Raw genomic sequence first — 14,628 nt, 5'->3', positions numbered from 1 at the left:
TAGGTCACATCATTGGGGAAACAGCCATCTTCCTCCATTTTACTCAATAATCGAGTAGCTTCATCCATTAACCCCTTCTTGCAAAAGCCTTTAACTAATATAGTGTATGTTTTACAATCAGGCTGCAGACCTTTGGACACAAGATCAGAGAAGAATTTCACTGCATCGTCAAGTTGCCCAGCCTCACACAAGCTATCCATTAGGATACTATAAGTGACAGTAGTAGGCTTGATACATTTATCCTCCATATCTTCAAGTAATGCCACTGCCTCATCAAGTTGTTCATTTTTGCACATGCCATCAAGCAATGAATTATATGTGACAATACTAGGAGTAACTCCGAGAGCTTGCATATCTGTGAACAACTGGCGTGCAACTGTAAGTCTATTGGCTTTACACAAGCCATCAATAAGAGTGCTATATGTAACAACATTTGGTGCTATCCCTTTCTGAAACATATTTTGTAATATAGTAAGAGCCTTGTCAATGTTTTTGAGTTTGACATATCCATTGATCATAGTACTAAAGCTTACTAGATTAGGCTCACAACCACTTTGGGCCATGATATCAAGTAGCTTTTCTGCATCTCTCATCTGACCACGCAAACAATAACCATCAAGTAAAGCACTGTAAGTAATGATGTTTGGAGCTACACCTTTGTTAGTCATGAGCTGCAGTGTGGCTTGTGCTTCTTCAACGTTACCATCTTTACAAAACATGTCAACCAGCATGTTGTAGGTCGCAATATTTGGTGCTATGTTGCTCTTTAACATCTCAGTCAACACACCCTTAGCCTCTTCTCTGCATCCAGAATTGTAGAGGCCTCGAATCAGGGAAGTATAGGTGACAACATCGGGTTGAATGCCATCGGTTTTCATATCGGAGAACAAGTTCATAGCTTGTTGTAATAACTTGTCCTTACAAAGACTATCAATGATAGTGTTGTATATGACGAGGTCAGGCTTACAATAACCTCGAGATTGCATTTTGGTAAGCAAATTGAGAGCACTGGCATTGTCGCCGATTCTACAAAGACCTTTAACCATAGAACCACATGTAACAATATCGGGTCGGAAACCAAAGTTGACAATCTTATCCAACAATTTAGCAGCTTGAGGGAGGTTATCATTAAGGATATAACCATTAATTAAGGTGTTAAAGGTATAATTATCTGGGGGATACCCAATTTTAAGGGATTTAGCCATGATAGAAAAACCGAAATCAACGCGGCCTAAATGACAGTAACAATTGGAAAGAATACCCAACAAATGCCTATCAGGTCGAATACCCAGTAATTGAAGCTGGTTGGAAAGAGAAATAATGGTGGAGTGAGGTTGAAGGCGTTTCAATTTGGAAATTGCAGTGAATAGCTGATTGAAAACGATTACAGAAGGAAGAGGACGCAAAGAGAGTAATTGATCGAAGAGGGAAAGAGGATAATTAAGATCAGAAAACCCTAATTTGCAATGTTCTTTAACTGAATTGATAAATAAATGACGATCGTCTAAATAAGAGAAATATTGAGGATGAAATCGAAAAGAAAGAATGAAATGAGGAAGATGAAGAAAATTACCAGTGAGGCGATGCGCCATAGTTGAGTTATTTCGCAAATCTCCTCTTTCTCTCTCTGTGTCACTGATAACTGCTGATCAGCTGTTAATTTTGGTTTTTGTTTATTACTTGTATTTTATAATATAATTATTTAGACATTAAAAATACGCTACTATTACACATATGTCAATATGTCCGAGTGGTTAAGGAGACAGACTTGAAATCTGTTGGGCTTCGCCCGCGCAGGTTCGAACCCTGCTGTTGACGTTTTTTATTTGAAATGTTAACAGTGAAAGAAACTACATATTCCCTTTGTCCCTATTTTTTTTATTATTATTTTTTTATTTATATTTTTTGCCTCATTTAACTTTTTATGGTTTTTTAACATGAATATATAGGGTTTCATTATATATATACTATAAGACGAATTCAACATTATATTATTACTTATATAGCTCAAGGATAATTATTGATCAAAGTTTTAAAAGTTTAACCAATAGGGCAAAAATTTAAGAACGGAGTAGTACAATGTATTCTATTAGAAAATGCACAAAACATTTAAATAGCCCTCTACTGTAAATTATGGACATATGGTAATTATCTTCACCTGTATGTATCTTCACTTCCTCCTCCATGCTTACAGCATAATTCACAAGGTAATGAGCCAAGAAATTTGCTTCTCGAGGCACATAGCTGAACCTAAAGTTGCAATCTCTGGAGGAATTCCCCTATATCAGCAAGTATAGCAGCTAGTTCATTGTTCCTTGTTTCCACACGTCCTCCAGAGCTTGTACAGAGTAAACTACTAATGATGTTCTACAACCCCGAGTCAAGAAGCTAACACCACTCCACCTCTAATAGCCACTACTTCAGCTTCGCTTCAGCTGGGTTTCTTGTCTTTATCTTTGCCCAGAAACCCAAGTTCCATCCTCAGCTCCCTTTAAGTAACCTCAAGTTCACGTTCTGACCAGTGATCATGGAGCGCCACTTTTTAGTATACTTCACACTGTAGCATTGAATTGGTTCATGACTGTCATATACACATCGCTGAAGATGGTAACAAGAAAGAAAAATTATAACTAACCAAAATCAGACAAGGTATTCAATTGAAAACATAAATGGCAAAAACAAAAAAGAAAAATTATAACTAACCTGCATCCTATATGCCTTAAAAAAAAAAAAAAAAAAAAAAAAAAAAAAAAAAAAAAAAAAACTGCATCCTGTATATTTTTTCTTCAATTGTAGCACCACATGTCATCAGTCTCTAAACTAGAACATCTATCTTCTGGCCAATCCGATAAGCACGATTGACAATGTGGTTATCCATACTGTAAAGATCAAATAGAAGAAATTAAATTTCTTGTTTCCAATGTTTGCATGAGACTTGGAGGTTGTAAATAAACAAATATACAAAGAATGATGGTGTTGCTAAGGATAATCCAACTTCAAGATACACAAATTGGCCATTTACTAATACCCTTTTTAACCTTTGCCCAATATATCATTGATACTTCAAAGTTTGCATATCAGAGTAAGCTTATGATGATAACCTCCTTCCTTAACACACAAAATAATGAGAACATGTATCCCTATGTCTAGAGACAAACAATAACTAAGTGCTAATTCAGCAAAACAGATAACCATGAATAAAATTACTGATCCTACAATTGGCAGAGGTGATGCATTTGCAGTATCTAAATAGGTTATCCGAATTGACACCTCTAATTCCAAATGGTTACACAACAAGTCAACACTCATTATACCACATTTTGATAAACCTTAAATAGACTTTATCAGTTATCTAGCTTGAAGTACATAAATCACACACCTCAATTTCATCTCTAAATCTCATCTCTTGTAGGGTTGAAGGTGATAATCTTCAAACTCGGACCCAAACGATATGGACTCTTCATCAAGTTTCTTCTTTAGCCTCCTCCAAGTTCTCAACTTATCAGCTTGTATCAACCCGCGATAAAGCATCTCAAAGGTGATCTTCTGAGGAAGAAATCCTTTCTCAATCATCTGCACGAAATATTCACATGCTTCCCTCCATTTCTCTTTCTCAACCAAACCATGAATTAATACGGTATACGAGTCTAAATCAGGTCCAGCCCCGGCTTCTTTCATATCATTCCATATCTCTTCAACGACCTCCATGTTATTCAACTTCACAAACATTTGCACAAGGATATTATACGTATGCAAGCTCGCAACACACACACCTTCTTTCTTCATCCTCCTATACAACTCCAAAGCCTTTTCGGCATCCTTTCTTCCTCTCAACTCCTTAAAGAAACAATTATACGTTACAGCACTCGGTGTAACACCACTCTCAATCATCTCATTAAGCAACCTCTCAGCATCATCAACCCTCCCACACGAACTAAGACACTTAACAACCGACGTATAAGTAGCCACACTCGGGCAAATCCCCTTTGCCTTCATCCCCTCCAACCTATCTAAAGTCAAGTCAGGCTTATGAGCACGGCTACACACATGAAGCACAATAGAGTAGCTAGTAACATCAGGCTCAATCCCTCTCTCACGCATTTCATCAAACACCTTATCTGCAGCACGAATCGTCCTCTCAAAGCGATCATCCGGGTGCAAACTCGATTTTCGACAAATCCCATTAAGCAATATATTGTAACAAACTACATTAGGTTCAATCCCTTTATCAATCATCTCTCTCAACAATCTTTCTCCTATATCAACCCTCTTCACCTTACACCACCCATCAATCAAAACAGCATAAACTTTAACACAAACCTCGAACACGAATTTCCTTTTGTTAAAAAGCTCCATTGCAACCCTAACATAACCATATTTACACAATGTATCAATCACATACACAAAATCATCTTTACAAACCTCTGTTTCAGTAAAACAGGGCATATCATCAAACGCCCGAATCGCTTGCCGGGTAAAATTAGCAGCAATCAAACGACGAATAAAGATCAAAAAAGTGGAATTCTGGGGTTTTAGGTTTAGGGTTTGCATTTGAAGAATCAACTGCCAAACAACGTCGAATTGACGAACTTTTCCGAGGATATCGACGATTAGATTAAAGGAGGTGACATCAATGGCAGAAGGGTGGGAAGAGAGAGAGTAGGAGAAGAAAGAAAGGGCAATTTTTGAGAGGTGGGAAAGACGAATTAGGGTTTGGTGAAGAAGAAAAGAGGAGAGAGAAATACCGTGGAGTTGAAGGGAGGATTCCATGGCATGAAAAGGGTTGTGATGTTCGATTAGAATGTTGGAGATTAAATCTGCGTCGTTAGATGGTTGAAGAGATGGAATTGATGGTTTTGCTGTTGAAGATGATGAAGAGATTGAGCAGAGAGAGCGAGAAATGGCGGGAAGATGAAGATGAAGATGGTGGTGAGATTGAAGAAGGAGTAGTCTGGAAGTGAGTTTTGCCGCCATTGATGAGTTTCTGAGGAATGCTTGAAGTTGTTGCTCTTCAGTCTTCACTTGCAGCCTTCAGGTTTTCAGTCTTTAGTTCGTCACTGTATAAGTGTAAAGTCTTTATAGTGTATATTGAGCAAGAAAGTCAACGGGATGATAAGACTAATTACATTCCAAACTTTTTCAAAAACATTCTACCCATTCAACTATGGAGTATGTCTTATTTAGATACTCATAATATTAACCTCGGATTTCTTTAAAAAAAAAAAAAAAAAAAAATCGGGACTCAACGAATACACAACAAAGCCTTGCACGCTATCTTCATTGATTAACCTTGCAATGATTTTCCTTGTCTGTATTGAACATTCATTGTAACAATTAAATTATCAATTCTAAAATAACTTCAATACAATCAAGTTCTATAAACTACTTCAATAATTCATGGGATATATTTTATCCAAGGAGAGGGATGGTTAACTATTACCCCTAATTTTTAGACAAAAAAATTACTCCCTATATTTGATTACTCAAAATCCAAACTAGTGTAAGTGACAAGAACTGTTACTTACTCCATTATCTTTTTCCCCCCATATTTCATTAACCCTAACATGTCCTAATAGGAATTGTTTACACAGATAACAAGTTCCTACAAAGTGTCGCTTCATTCGTTCAACCAAGTGACCAACCACAAGGTAGGGAACATAATCTTGTGATGGTCTATAAGCCAAAGCTAAGCAACAAAACTTTCTACTCTTCATTTAAATAATTTTAACTTTAGAAGTAGGATAACAGAATATAGGAAATGGAGTCAATGATATTCAAAGCAATTCAATGTTCACTTCTGAGAGCATATACAACAAAATTATGCCTCAAAACAGTTTAAAATAGAAACACAATCTGCAAGGTTCTTTCCGAGCAAATAAATACATTCTTTGAACTCCATTCCCAGCAAAGAGCATCAAGCCAGTGCCCCATTTTAAGCCAAAGATTATATCGGACCAAAATAGAAAGAAAAATCATCTGATCAGCTCCACTTTTTTTTTTTTTTTTTTTTTTGAAGAAAATCAGCTCCACTTATGTACCCCCTTTCATTAATTACATTTCAATCCACAGTACAATGACAGAGTGTCCTGCATCAAGCTTCTATACATGTAACGATCTCTGAAATGAGTCAGTAATGTCATCCAAGTCAATGACCTGATTGGTCCTTTCAGGTGTTAAATTTTCAAGCTCCAAAGTCAGCTCTGTGATTTGACTTCGAAGTTTTTCCCCTCTGTCAGGTAATCGCGAAATAGTAGCCTGAAGCAGTTGAAAGAATGTAAATGGCAAGAATCATCAACAAGTCATTAGGGAATCAAAAGTCAAGGCTTAAAGCTGATAAAACATGATCTATAAACCATTAGTATACTTTTTTATAGGATGTTCAACAGTTGTATAGCCTCTTAAAAGCTCTTTAAGAAAATCTATACAAATTAATTAGTGTGTCAACTACCAGCCAATATTTGGTTTGCATATCAGCAAAAACAGGTTGTTGGAAATATTAGGTACATTCCTTATCTGCTCCTTAAATTCATTTGACAAACAAAGCAAGCTAAAGCACAGGACAAAAGAAAATGTCAAAATTTATGTATGTGATGTAATAATGATGCTAACCTTATTTGATAAAAGTTGAGAAAGCCTATTGATCTTCTCCTTGATATCTGATTCGGTAAGCTTAGTAGCACGTTGTGGGGAAGCATTGTTCTTGTGGAGGTTTACATCCTTTGGATTAAATGCATATTCAGACCTAGAAGGGTAAATTAAATAAAGAATTAAATCATTACTCCATCATATCAAGAGAGCCAAGAAATTTTTTTTTTAAAAATAACCATATTCCAGTTCATAATATTTGAGACCATACCCAGCAACGTAATGCTCAGTTGAAGTTGACGAAGAACCATATTTCCTATATATTTTATTTCCTGTTTTCCTGAGAATAAAAAAATGTGAAAATGTTACTATCTCATTACAGATAACAGAATTCATGGTTTTCTAGGATCCTACATAAGCGAAGACTTGTATAAATGCAGAATTAAAAAATAAAAAAATAAAACAGCCTCTTTTGTACTCCAATTATAGCTGTGTAATCCGATATGGCTAATATTACAGTAAGTATTGTCTCGACAGACAGAGTGTTGTCATTCACCTAGGCTCATCTTCTTCTACCTGTGCAGCTGGTGTAGGTTCTGTTTTGGAATAAAGCAAACTGTGGTGACTGACACCTCCAATGCCTAAAGATTCCAGGAATTTGATATGGGCTTTCAAAAAGTCACTCCTATTGACAGATATAAGACAAATATTAGGACAACATAGAACAAAACAAACAAATCATAAATCAGAAAAGCCCGCTGAATAAGATTACAAGAAAATTACAATGAGATCTGGTCACCATGTTCAGCAACCAACTGCAACTGAGTGGGAGAAACATCAAACCCGTCTTTGGGAAGGCTGAAAAGCTCTTTAAGATCCTGAAAAGGGTAATTAGCAAAGATAGAACATCATGACTGTAATTATTAGCTCAAGAGCAACACATAGTAATCAGAAGACAAACCTGCTGACTAAAGTAACGTGTTTGCTCTTTGTGCTCTGTAGCAGTTTTAAACAAGCCACCCTTGTATATCTAAAGCACAGTTCGAGATGTTAACCCAAAATAAACAAGGTATTCACTTAAAACATAAATGGCAAAAACAAGAAAGAAAAATTAAAACTAACCTGCATCCTATATATTTTTTCTTCAATTGTAGCACATGTCATCAGTCTGTAAACTAGAACATCTTTCTTCTGGCCAATCCGATAAGCACGATCTACACTTTGGTTATCCATACTGTAAAGATCAAATAGAAGAATTTTTTACTTGTTTCCAATGTTTGCATGAGACTTGGAGGTTGTATATAAACAAATAATACAAAGAGTGATAGTGTTGCTCTGGAGAATCCAACTTCAAGATACACAATTGACCATTTACTAATACCCTTATTACCCTTTACCAAATGTATCATGATCCTTCACAGTTTGCATATCAAAGTAAATTTATGATGATAAAACCCTTCCATTGACACACAAACTAATGAGAACATGTATCCCTATGTCAAGAGACAAACAATAACTAGGTTCTAATTCAGCAAGACAGATAACCATAAGTAAAAGTACTGATTCTACTATTGGCAGAGGTGCATTTATGGCATTTAAATAGGTAATGGTGGGAGAATATTCAATTATGGATGATAAGGAATTCAAAGACAAGCTATGGCTGAAAGTATATAGATATGGATGTTCAAAAAATTCAAAGAAGCTGATGGTGACATTTGGGGGTTAAAAACAGAAACCTGCTCAAAACAAGACACCTATTTTTGAGCATACATAAAGATGTTTTGGTTCAATATGCTGCCTCTATTCGAAAATAAAACGCCAAAGGATTCAAAATTCAGAAGATTCAGAACACATTAAACTTTTCTACTGTCAGGAAAAATATAGGAAGAAAACAGTTATCCTTTCCTGTGAGTCCTGTCAGATTAGACAATGACCAGATATCCTCACTTTTCCTTCCATTTCTATATTTTGCATTTGCAAGGATATAAAACCATAGATTTCTAAGCATTTTTCATATCCATGAAATAGCATAAAAAAGTACATACCTGGGATTCCATGCGGGATCAACAACAATGACACGATCAGCATTCGTGAGGGTCAAGCCAAGACCACCAACTTGAGAGGTTAATAGAAATATAGGAGCTCCACGACCTTCTTGAAATTCCTAATAATTATACAGGAATGAAGAGAGATAAAATTCGGAATTATCTCCAAAATATATTATTATTCAACTATTAAGGGAAAAAAGGATTAAGCCCTGACATTTACAATCTTCAGCCTGTCACAAGCTTTGGTTGTGCCATCAATGCGTAGGAACTCAAAACCATTAGTCACCAAAGCTTCCTGATAATATCATAAGAGAAGTGTGAACCCGCTTATGAAGGCCAAACAAAAACAACAGGAAATCACACCAAAGACAATAAACTTGAAATGCACGTAGAATGACTATGACTCACTACTTTACACATGTAAAAATTGAGCTACCGCATAAGGATGCTACCACTCTACTAGCCCTTGTCAAGAAGCGTGACTCACAAATTACATACAAAACCCTTCCCCAACAAGGCTGACCTCTTCTGTATTGAGAAAAACTATCATGTGCAGAGTCACTCAATTCCTCATGAACCCAAGTACTAAAGGCAGAGTACAGGAAGATGAGAATTACTGAAACTAACCTGAATGATATTAAGCATTTTCCGTGTCTGAGAAAATATAAGAACATTATGCCCCTCGGGAATTAATTTTTCCTACAAGAATTACAATTTATATTAGACATAAGAAAAAATAATTATTAATATTAATAAGGCTTTGGATAGTAGGTCCACAGACCAACAAAGATAGTATAAATGATATCTTGCACGAGAGATTGTCATGCTTCTCCTGAAGATCATCTTCCCCTGTCAAATTTGCTGCATGCATGGCCAATTTCTCTGCTAGACCACAGTCTTCCGGATTAAGCATTGAATCCATGCCCTCCAACACATCTTCAGCCGCTCTCTTTGTCAAAAGATAAGGGTGATCACATATCTTCTTCAAGATCTGTGCTCAATATCCCAAATAACAAAACAATCATGAAATTATAGTGGCAACCAAGCCCACCATTAAGTATCAAACAACAGATATGTTGTAACGAAATGCTACCACCAAGCACAGAACTTAAACAACAAACTGATTGAGGGAAATAAGGAGACTTTTTCATTAATAAAGAGATGAACTTTCTTACAAGCACAGCCCTTCTTCCCCTTTTTATATAAACATCATAAACAGCAAAAAGTGAACAATATATCCTAACAAACCCCCTGCTATATTTTGTCACATTCTTCTAAATTTACTGCTCCACTAACACAGCCTCTAACGGTTCCCTTTGCGCCTACTCTCATATGTGATTATGCCACGTGGCACTGCAGCTTGGATCGTTGCATATGCTAAGAGTAATAAACTCAAATTTTATTACACTTGAAAGGGTATTTATGTTACTACTACTACTACTACTATTAACAACATATATATACACACACAGATCACAATTCACAATTCACAAAAATCATCAGTGGTAAACCTTCAATGCCAATGCAAAGCATGAAGGATGCGGAGAAAAACCAAGTTAAAGGACAATGACAAGATACGATACCGTGATCGCTGCCAGAGGAGAGCCATCGAAAGCTGAAAGGACAATCTCACTCTTCAAAAAGGCCTCATAGAGTTGACGCTGCACAAAATATGGGACAAGAAAGAAACTATTAGACACTGTAACAGTTCAAATAAGAACCAATGAGAATGTGCCTCTACAAAAACTACACCTGGCAGCTAGTCAACCGCAACCACACTATAATTTCATTTTTCTTGGACAACTTAGCATTATCTGAAGTATATGTTACCTGCATTGTTTTCCCTAAGCCCATGTCATCTCCCAAAATCCCACCTTTCCCTTGACAGTGAAGAGACCAAAGCCACTTCAGTCCATCACGTTGGTGAGGATAAAGCATTTTGCCAATTTTAGGAGGTAGCTTGTAAGTTGATCTTGGGCCAGTCAGAGTAATTGCATATTCATCCACTGAATTAACCTCTTTAGCATCTTTAGCACCCTCTAAAACCTCAACAACACTTGAATTGTTATACTCCTCATCTACTAAAACATCATGCTGCTTTTCTCTTCTAGTCCAATTGTTACCTCCCACCTCTACACAATCATCCTCGTCATCATCACTTTCATCTTTCAAAGCATAAGCTGAACTCCTGTGAGTGACAACAGGCTCTTCCTTGACTGCTGTGCTCACATTCCTGGATTTCCCTTTATAATCATCCTTGTTTGGTTTAGCTTCCTCAACAAAATTGTCCCCATCAGATTCACTCAACACCCTACTCTCAACTTCCTTGTCATCAACCCCACCCTCCACACCCGATGAAGAGCTTGACAACTCAGAAACACTAGCAAACGACGAATCAACACTACCAAATTCAGAGTCTGCCAATTCATCATTTTGACCCACACCCTTAACTTTCTCTTCATGCAACGAAACATCCACCAAAGGAACAGCTTTTAAATCAACCGGCCTAGGGTTCGGCTTCTTCTCAATCGACAAAAACTCCATCCTCGAATTCAAATCATTCAGTATATCCCTAATCTCATTCCCCCCACAACCCACATCCTTCACCGGTGGCGGTGAGCTATAATCAGAAATATCAAATAAATTGAGATCATCTTCCTTAACCTGTTGTTGGTTATTATCATCATTATCTTTGCATGCTACTTTGCAAAGACGTCTCCTTCCTTGAATTTTCACCTTCTCCGGCTTTGATTTTTCTGTTAATTCAACCCCAAATTGATCAACCCAAACCACCCCAAATACATTGACCTAATACTTCAGCTAATTTAAACAAAACTAAACTTGACCTAACACATACTAATATAAATAAATTCAATTCAATGTTTTGTAAAATTCAGGAAAAAGGAAGAGAATTATACCAGTAAGAGACACAACATCATTAAACCCAGAAACATGCGTGATACTATCATCAGTTAATTCATCATCATGAACCGCAGAACCCCGATTCGCTTTCGAAAACTCGATATCATCTGCAATTAATTAACCCTTCAATAATCACCCAAACAAAAACCCACACCAAAAAATTAAAATTTTACAAAATAGGGCAAAATGTTGAGAAGAACAAACCAGGAGAAGAATCAGAATCGGCGATTGAGAAATGAGGAACATCTTCTACGAATTCCTTCAACTTGGACTGATTTCCTTCACCTGTAACACCAAAAAATGGAGCTTCAAATTATGAAAAATTGATCAACAAAATTGCAGAAATTAGGGTTAGATTGAAGAGAGAGAAAAGGAGAGTACGATGAGGAGGTTTGGAGTGAGAAGCAGAGAGGATGTGAGAGTAACGTTGGTTGAGACTGAGTGGTTTCTTCTTGGTTGATGTTGTGGTTTCCTCCATTGTTGTAGTTTCTCTCTCTTCTGTTGCTCTTGGTCTGATGTTTTCCCGCTTTGAATGAAATGATGTTTGAATTTGATTTTAGTATTGGCTAAATTGGATGGATTATGTTGGAAGCTTGGAAATTGGAAGGTCGTTTGGGCTTCGTTTTGGGGATGGAAATGTTTATGGGAGGAATATGGCATACTTGGACACGGACAAGTACCGACTACAAACTACTCCCTTCATCCCATAATAATACTACGTATAATAATGTTCAACAATTGGGAAAGGAAGTTGTACAACATTTACATTTATACCTTTTTCTCTCGAATGATGTTATTGGAAAATGATTTTGGCATACCAAAATTGATTCTGGCACACCTCTATATGAGAGCACAGTTTTCTATGCTTTTTTCATATAAGGGTGTGTCAAAATCAATTAAGGGTGTGCCAAAATCAATTTCCGATGTTACTCCATAGAGTAGACAATATATTGGTGGTCATTTACATATATATCCCTCGATGTCTGTTTGAATGTAGAATCACATAAAATGACGCAGCCCTTCCATATTGACGTTGTTGCTTGATCTCCCTCTGTTGTTGAAGTATTCTGAAGATTTATCTTCCTCCAATCTCTACGACAAACACCTATCATATTAGGGTTAACCATTCCCTTGATTTTAATATTTTCTCTCAGGGGTTTTTTTGAATTTGATAGCAAAACCACCAATAATTGCAATCTTCTACAATTGAAGTTTTCTTAAGCTTTATGATCAAACTACTTGAGCAATCAAAGAAATTTTGGGGTTTGATACTGTCGTTATGTAATTGATTATACTTTATTATCCTAAAATATACATGAAAAAGATCGATTTAATATGAGAATTCTCTTTCTATTTCTCTTATGTTCTTTTTATTCTTCTTATGGAATGATCTTCGGGCAAACGTATTCAAATTCACTAGCGAAATGACATGAATAAACATCTAATGTCCTAAAAGTGAAGATAATTTTTTATTTTTATTCTACTTGCTTGGAAATCAAGGCACTTATTTACCACAATGCCATTAAAATACAAATTCATGCTTACATAGGATAAATAAGTTATACGCGGGAATTCTATCAGACATGAAAAATGTTTAAAAACAAAATAGATTTCAAAGATACATAACTCAAGCAAAATTGTGAGTTTTTTAAATTATGATGTTTAGTAGTGGAAGCATATTTTCAAAGGCCTATGTAGTGTTACACTATACATCAATTTAGTTCACATTACTTATATAGTTCACATTACTTATAAACACTAGTGATACACTATAACATAAGAGATACACAAAACATATGCATAACTAAGTCATGAGCCTATAGCCAATTTTTGTATAGACAACACTCTATCAAATCAATGTGCAAAAGGGAATATGTTTCATAAATCAGATGTATAAAATATCCACGAATCACTACTAGAAAACAGCTGAATTCCGACGGAACATTTCCGTCGGAAACAACCCGTTTTCCGTCGGAAAACCCGTTTCCGACGGAATTCCGTCGGAAGCGGTTGTCGGAATATGGTTTGTCGGAAAAATGACCTACTCCGACGGGATTTCCGTCGGAAAAGGGTTTTGCGACGGAATTATTTCTGTCGGACGGCATATTCTGACCCGGGCAAGTCCGTCGGAAATTCCCGACGGATATGATTCCGCCGGAAAATTCCGACGGAAATTCCGTCGGAATATTCTATTAAAAAAACAAAAAAAAAAACTGCACCCCCACCAGCCTCCACCCAGAACCACCACCCCCACCCGAGAACCACCGCACACCGACCCCAACCACAAACCCACCCTTATCATATAATGTTCTATTAATTTCTCATGTTGGCCTCGTCATATAATGTTGTTTTTGGTTTGTGATCTTATAATCATGATGATTGGTACACTAATTTTGTAGTTGGTAGACATGTTGAAAATTTTTTAGAAACATAAAAACTCATTGAAGCACAATAGGAGAATATCAAGGAAAGAATGAGGAAGGAGGGGCATATTTGGTTTTTTAGGAGTGTGTGTTAGAGTAAATAGGGGTTGTATTTAGCAACTGTGTATTTAAATAAATTTTGATACATAGAATCATACTTTGTAGTTTGCAAAATTGGTAGTACTTTTTTTTAGTAGGTAAAGGATAACACGCCTATTTGACAAAAATCTCTAACATATCTACTCAACTTGGGTTAAGGAGCAAATCTTCTTGGTAATTGGTAGAAGGATAAGATAATGTCCATCTCCAAATTGCTTATATCAACAGGCCAAATATTATTTGGTATTGAATTATCTTTTGCAAAATCCACACAATAACTTGAAAGTTGAATCACATAATTTTAATTTTACATATTGATGTAAAAAAAAAAAAAAACTTCCATTTGTGAAAAAAATCTTCTATAATCTTCTATAATCTATAATCTATCTATAATCTATCTATAATCTATAATTAATACTAAAATAACAACCGCTAACATCATCCTAGACACGTGTCAAGTTGTTATTAAATTTTTTTCCCTCCAAAATCTATAATCTATAATCTATAATTAATACTAAAATAACAACCGCTAACATCATCCTAGACACGTG

At 36.1% G+C, this 14,628-nt stretch overlaps 2 protein-coding genes and 1 non-coding gene across 4 annotated transcripts; 1 reads left to right on the top strand and 2 right to left on the bottom strand.

Moving 5' to 3' along the window:
* Nucleotides 1–1,736: 1,736 nt before the first annotated feature.
* TRNAS-UGA (transfer RNA serine (anticodon UGA)) lies at nucleotides 1,737–1,818 on the top strand. Its single transcript has one exon. It is a non-coding gene; the product is annotated as a tRNA-Ser (tRNA).
* A 168-nt stretch (nucleotides 1,819–1,986) lies between these two features.
* Nucleotides 1,987–5,102, bottom strand: LOC145626428 (pentatricopeptide repeat-containing protein At2g13420, mitochondrial-like). 2 transcript variants are annotated; one of them, XM_081678857.1, is made up of 2 exons: nucleotides 3,380–5,102; nucleotides 1,987–2,879 (listed from the first exon to the last, which is right to left on the bottom strand). In XM_081678857.1, the coding sequence occupies exon 1, from the start codon at nucleotides 4,972–4,974 to the stop codon at nucleotides 3,400–3,402; it is 1,575 nt and encodes a 524-aa protein (XP_081534983.1). In that variant the 5' UTR covers nucleotides 4,975–5,102; the 3' UTR covers nucleotides 1,987–2,879; nucleotides 3,380–3,399. The 2 variants fall into 2 exon arrangements, with proteins under 2 accessions (XP_081534983.1, XP_081534985.1); XM_081678859.1 differs by having other exon boundaries at nucleotides 1,987–2,598.
* A 757-nt stretch (nucleotides 5,103–5,859) lies between these two features.
* On the bottom strand, nucleotides 5,860–12,207 carry LOC145627519 (protein CHROMATIN REMODELING 24-like). Its single transcript, XM_081679902.1, has 16 exons — nucleotides 11,937–12,207; nucleotides 11,760–11,840; nucleotides 11,552–11,662; nucleotides 10,464–11,389; nucleotides 10,217–10,294; nucleotides 9,415–9,624; nucleotides 9,261–9,332; nucleotides 8,848–8,928; nucleotides 8,631–8,749; nucleotides 7,708–7,819; nucleotides 7,547–7,615; nucleotides 7,369–7,463; nucleotides 7,142–7,270; nucleotides 6,857–6,925; nucleotides 6,610–6,742; nucleotides 5,860–6,255 (listed from the first exon to the last, which is right to left on the bottom strand). The coding sequence occupies exons 1-16, from the start codon at nucleotides 12,031–12,033 to the stop codon at nucleotides 6,100–6,102; spliced, it is 2,538 nt and encodes an 845-aa protein (XP_081536028.1). The 5' UTR covers nucleotides 12,034–12,207; the 3' UTR covers nucleotides 5,860–6,099.
* Nucleotides 12,208–14,628: the final 2,421 nt, after the last annotated feature.

Source organism: Chenopodium album, chromosome 4 (genome assembly GCF_948465745.1).
Source record: "Chenopodium album chromosome 4, dcCheAlbu1.1, whole genome shotgun sequence".
Classification (NCBI taxonomy): Eukaryota; Viridiplantae; Streptophyta; class Magnoliopsida; order Caryophyllales; family Amaranthaceae; genus Chenopodium; species Chenopodium album.
Note: the sequence above shows the minus strand (reverse complement) of the source record. Positions and strands in the feature narration are given on the sequence as shown.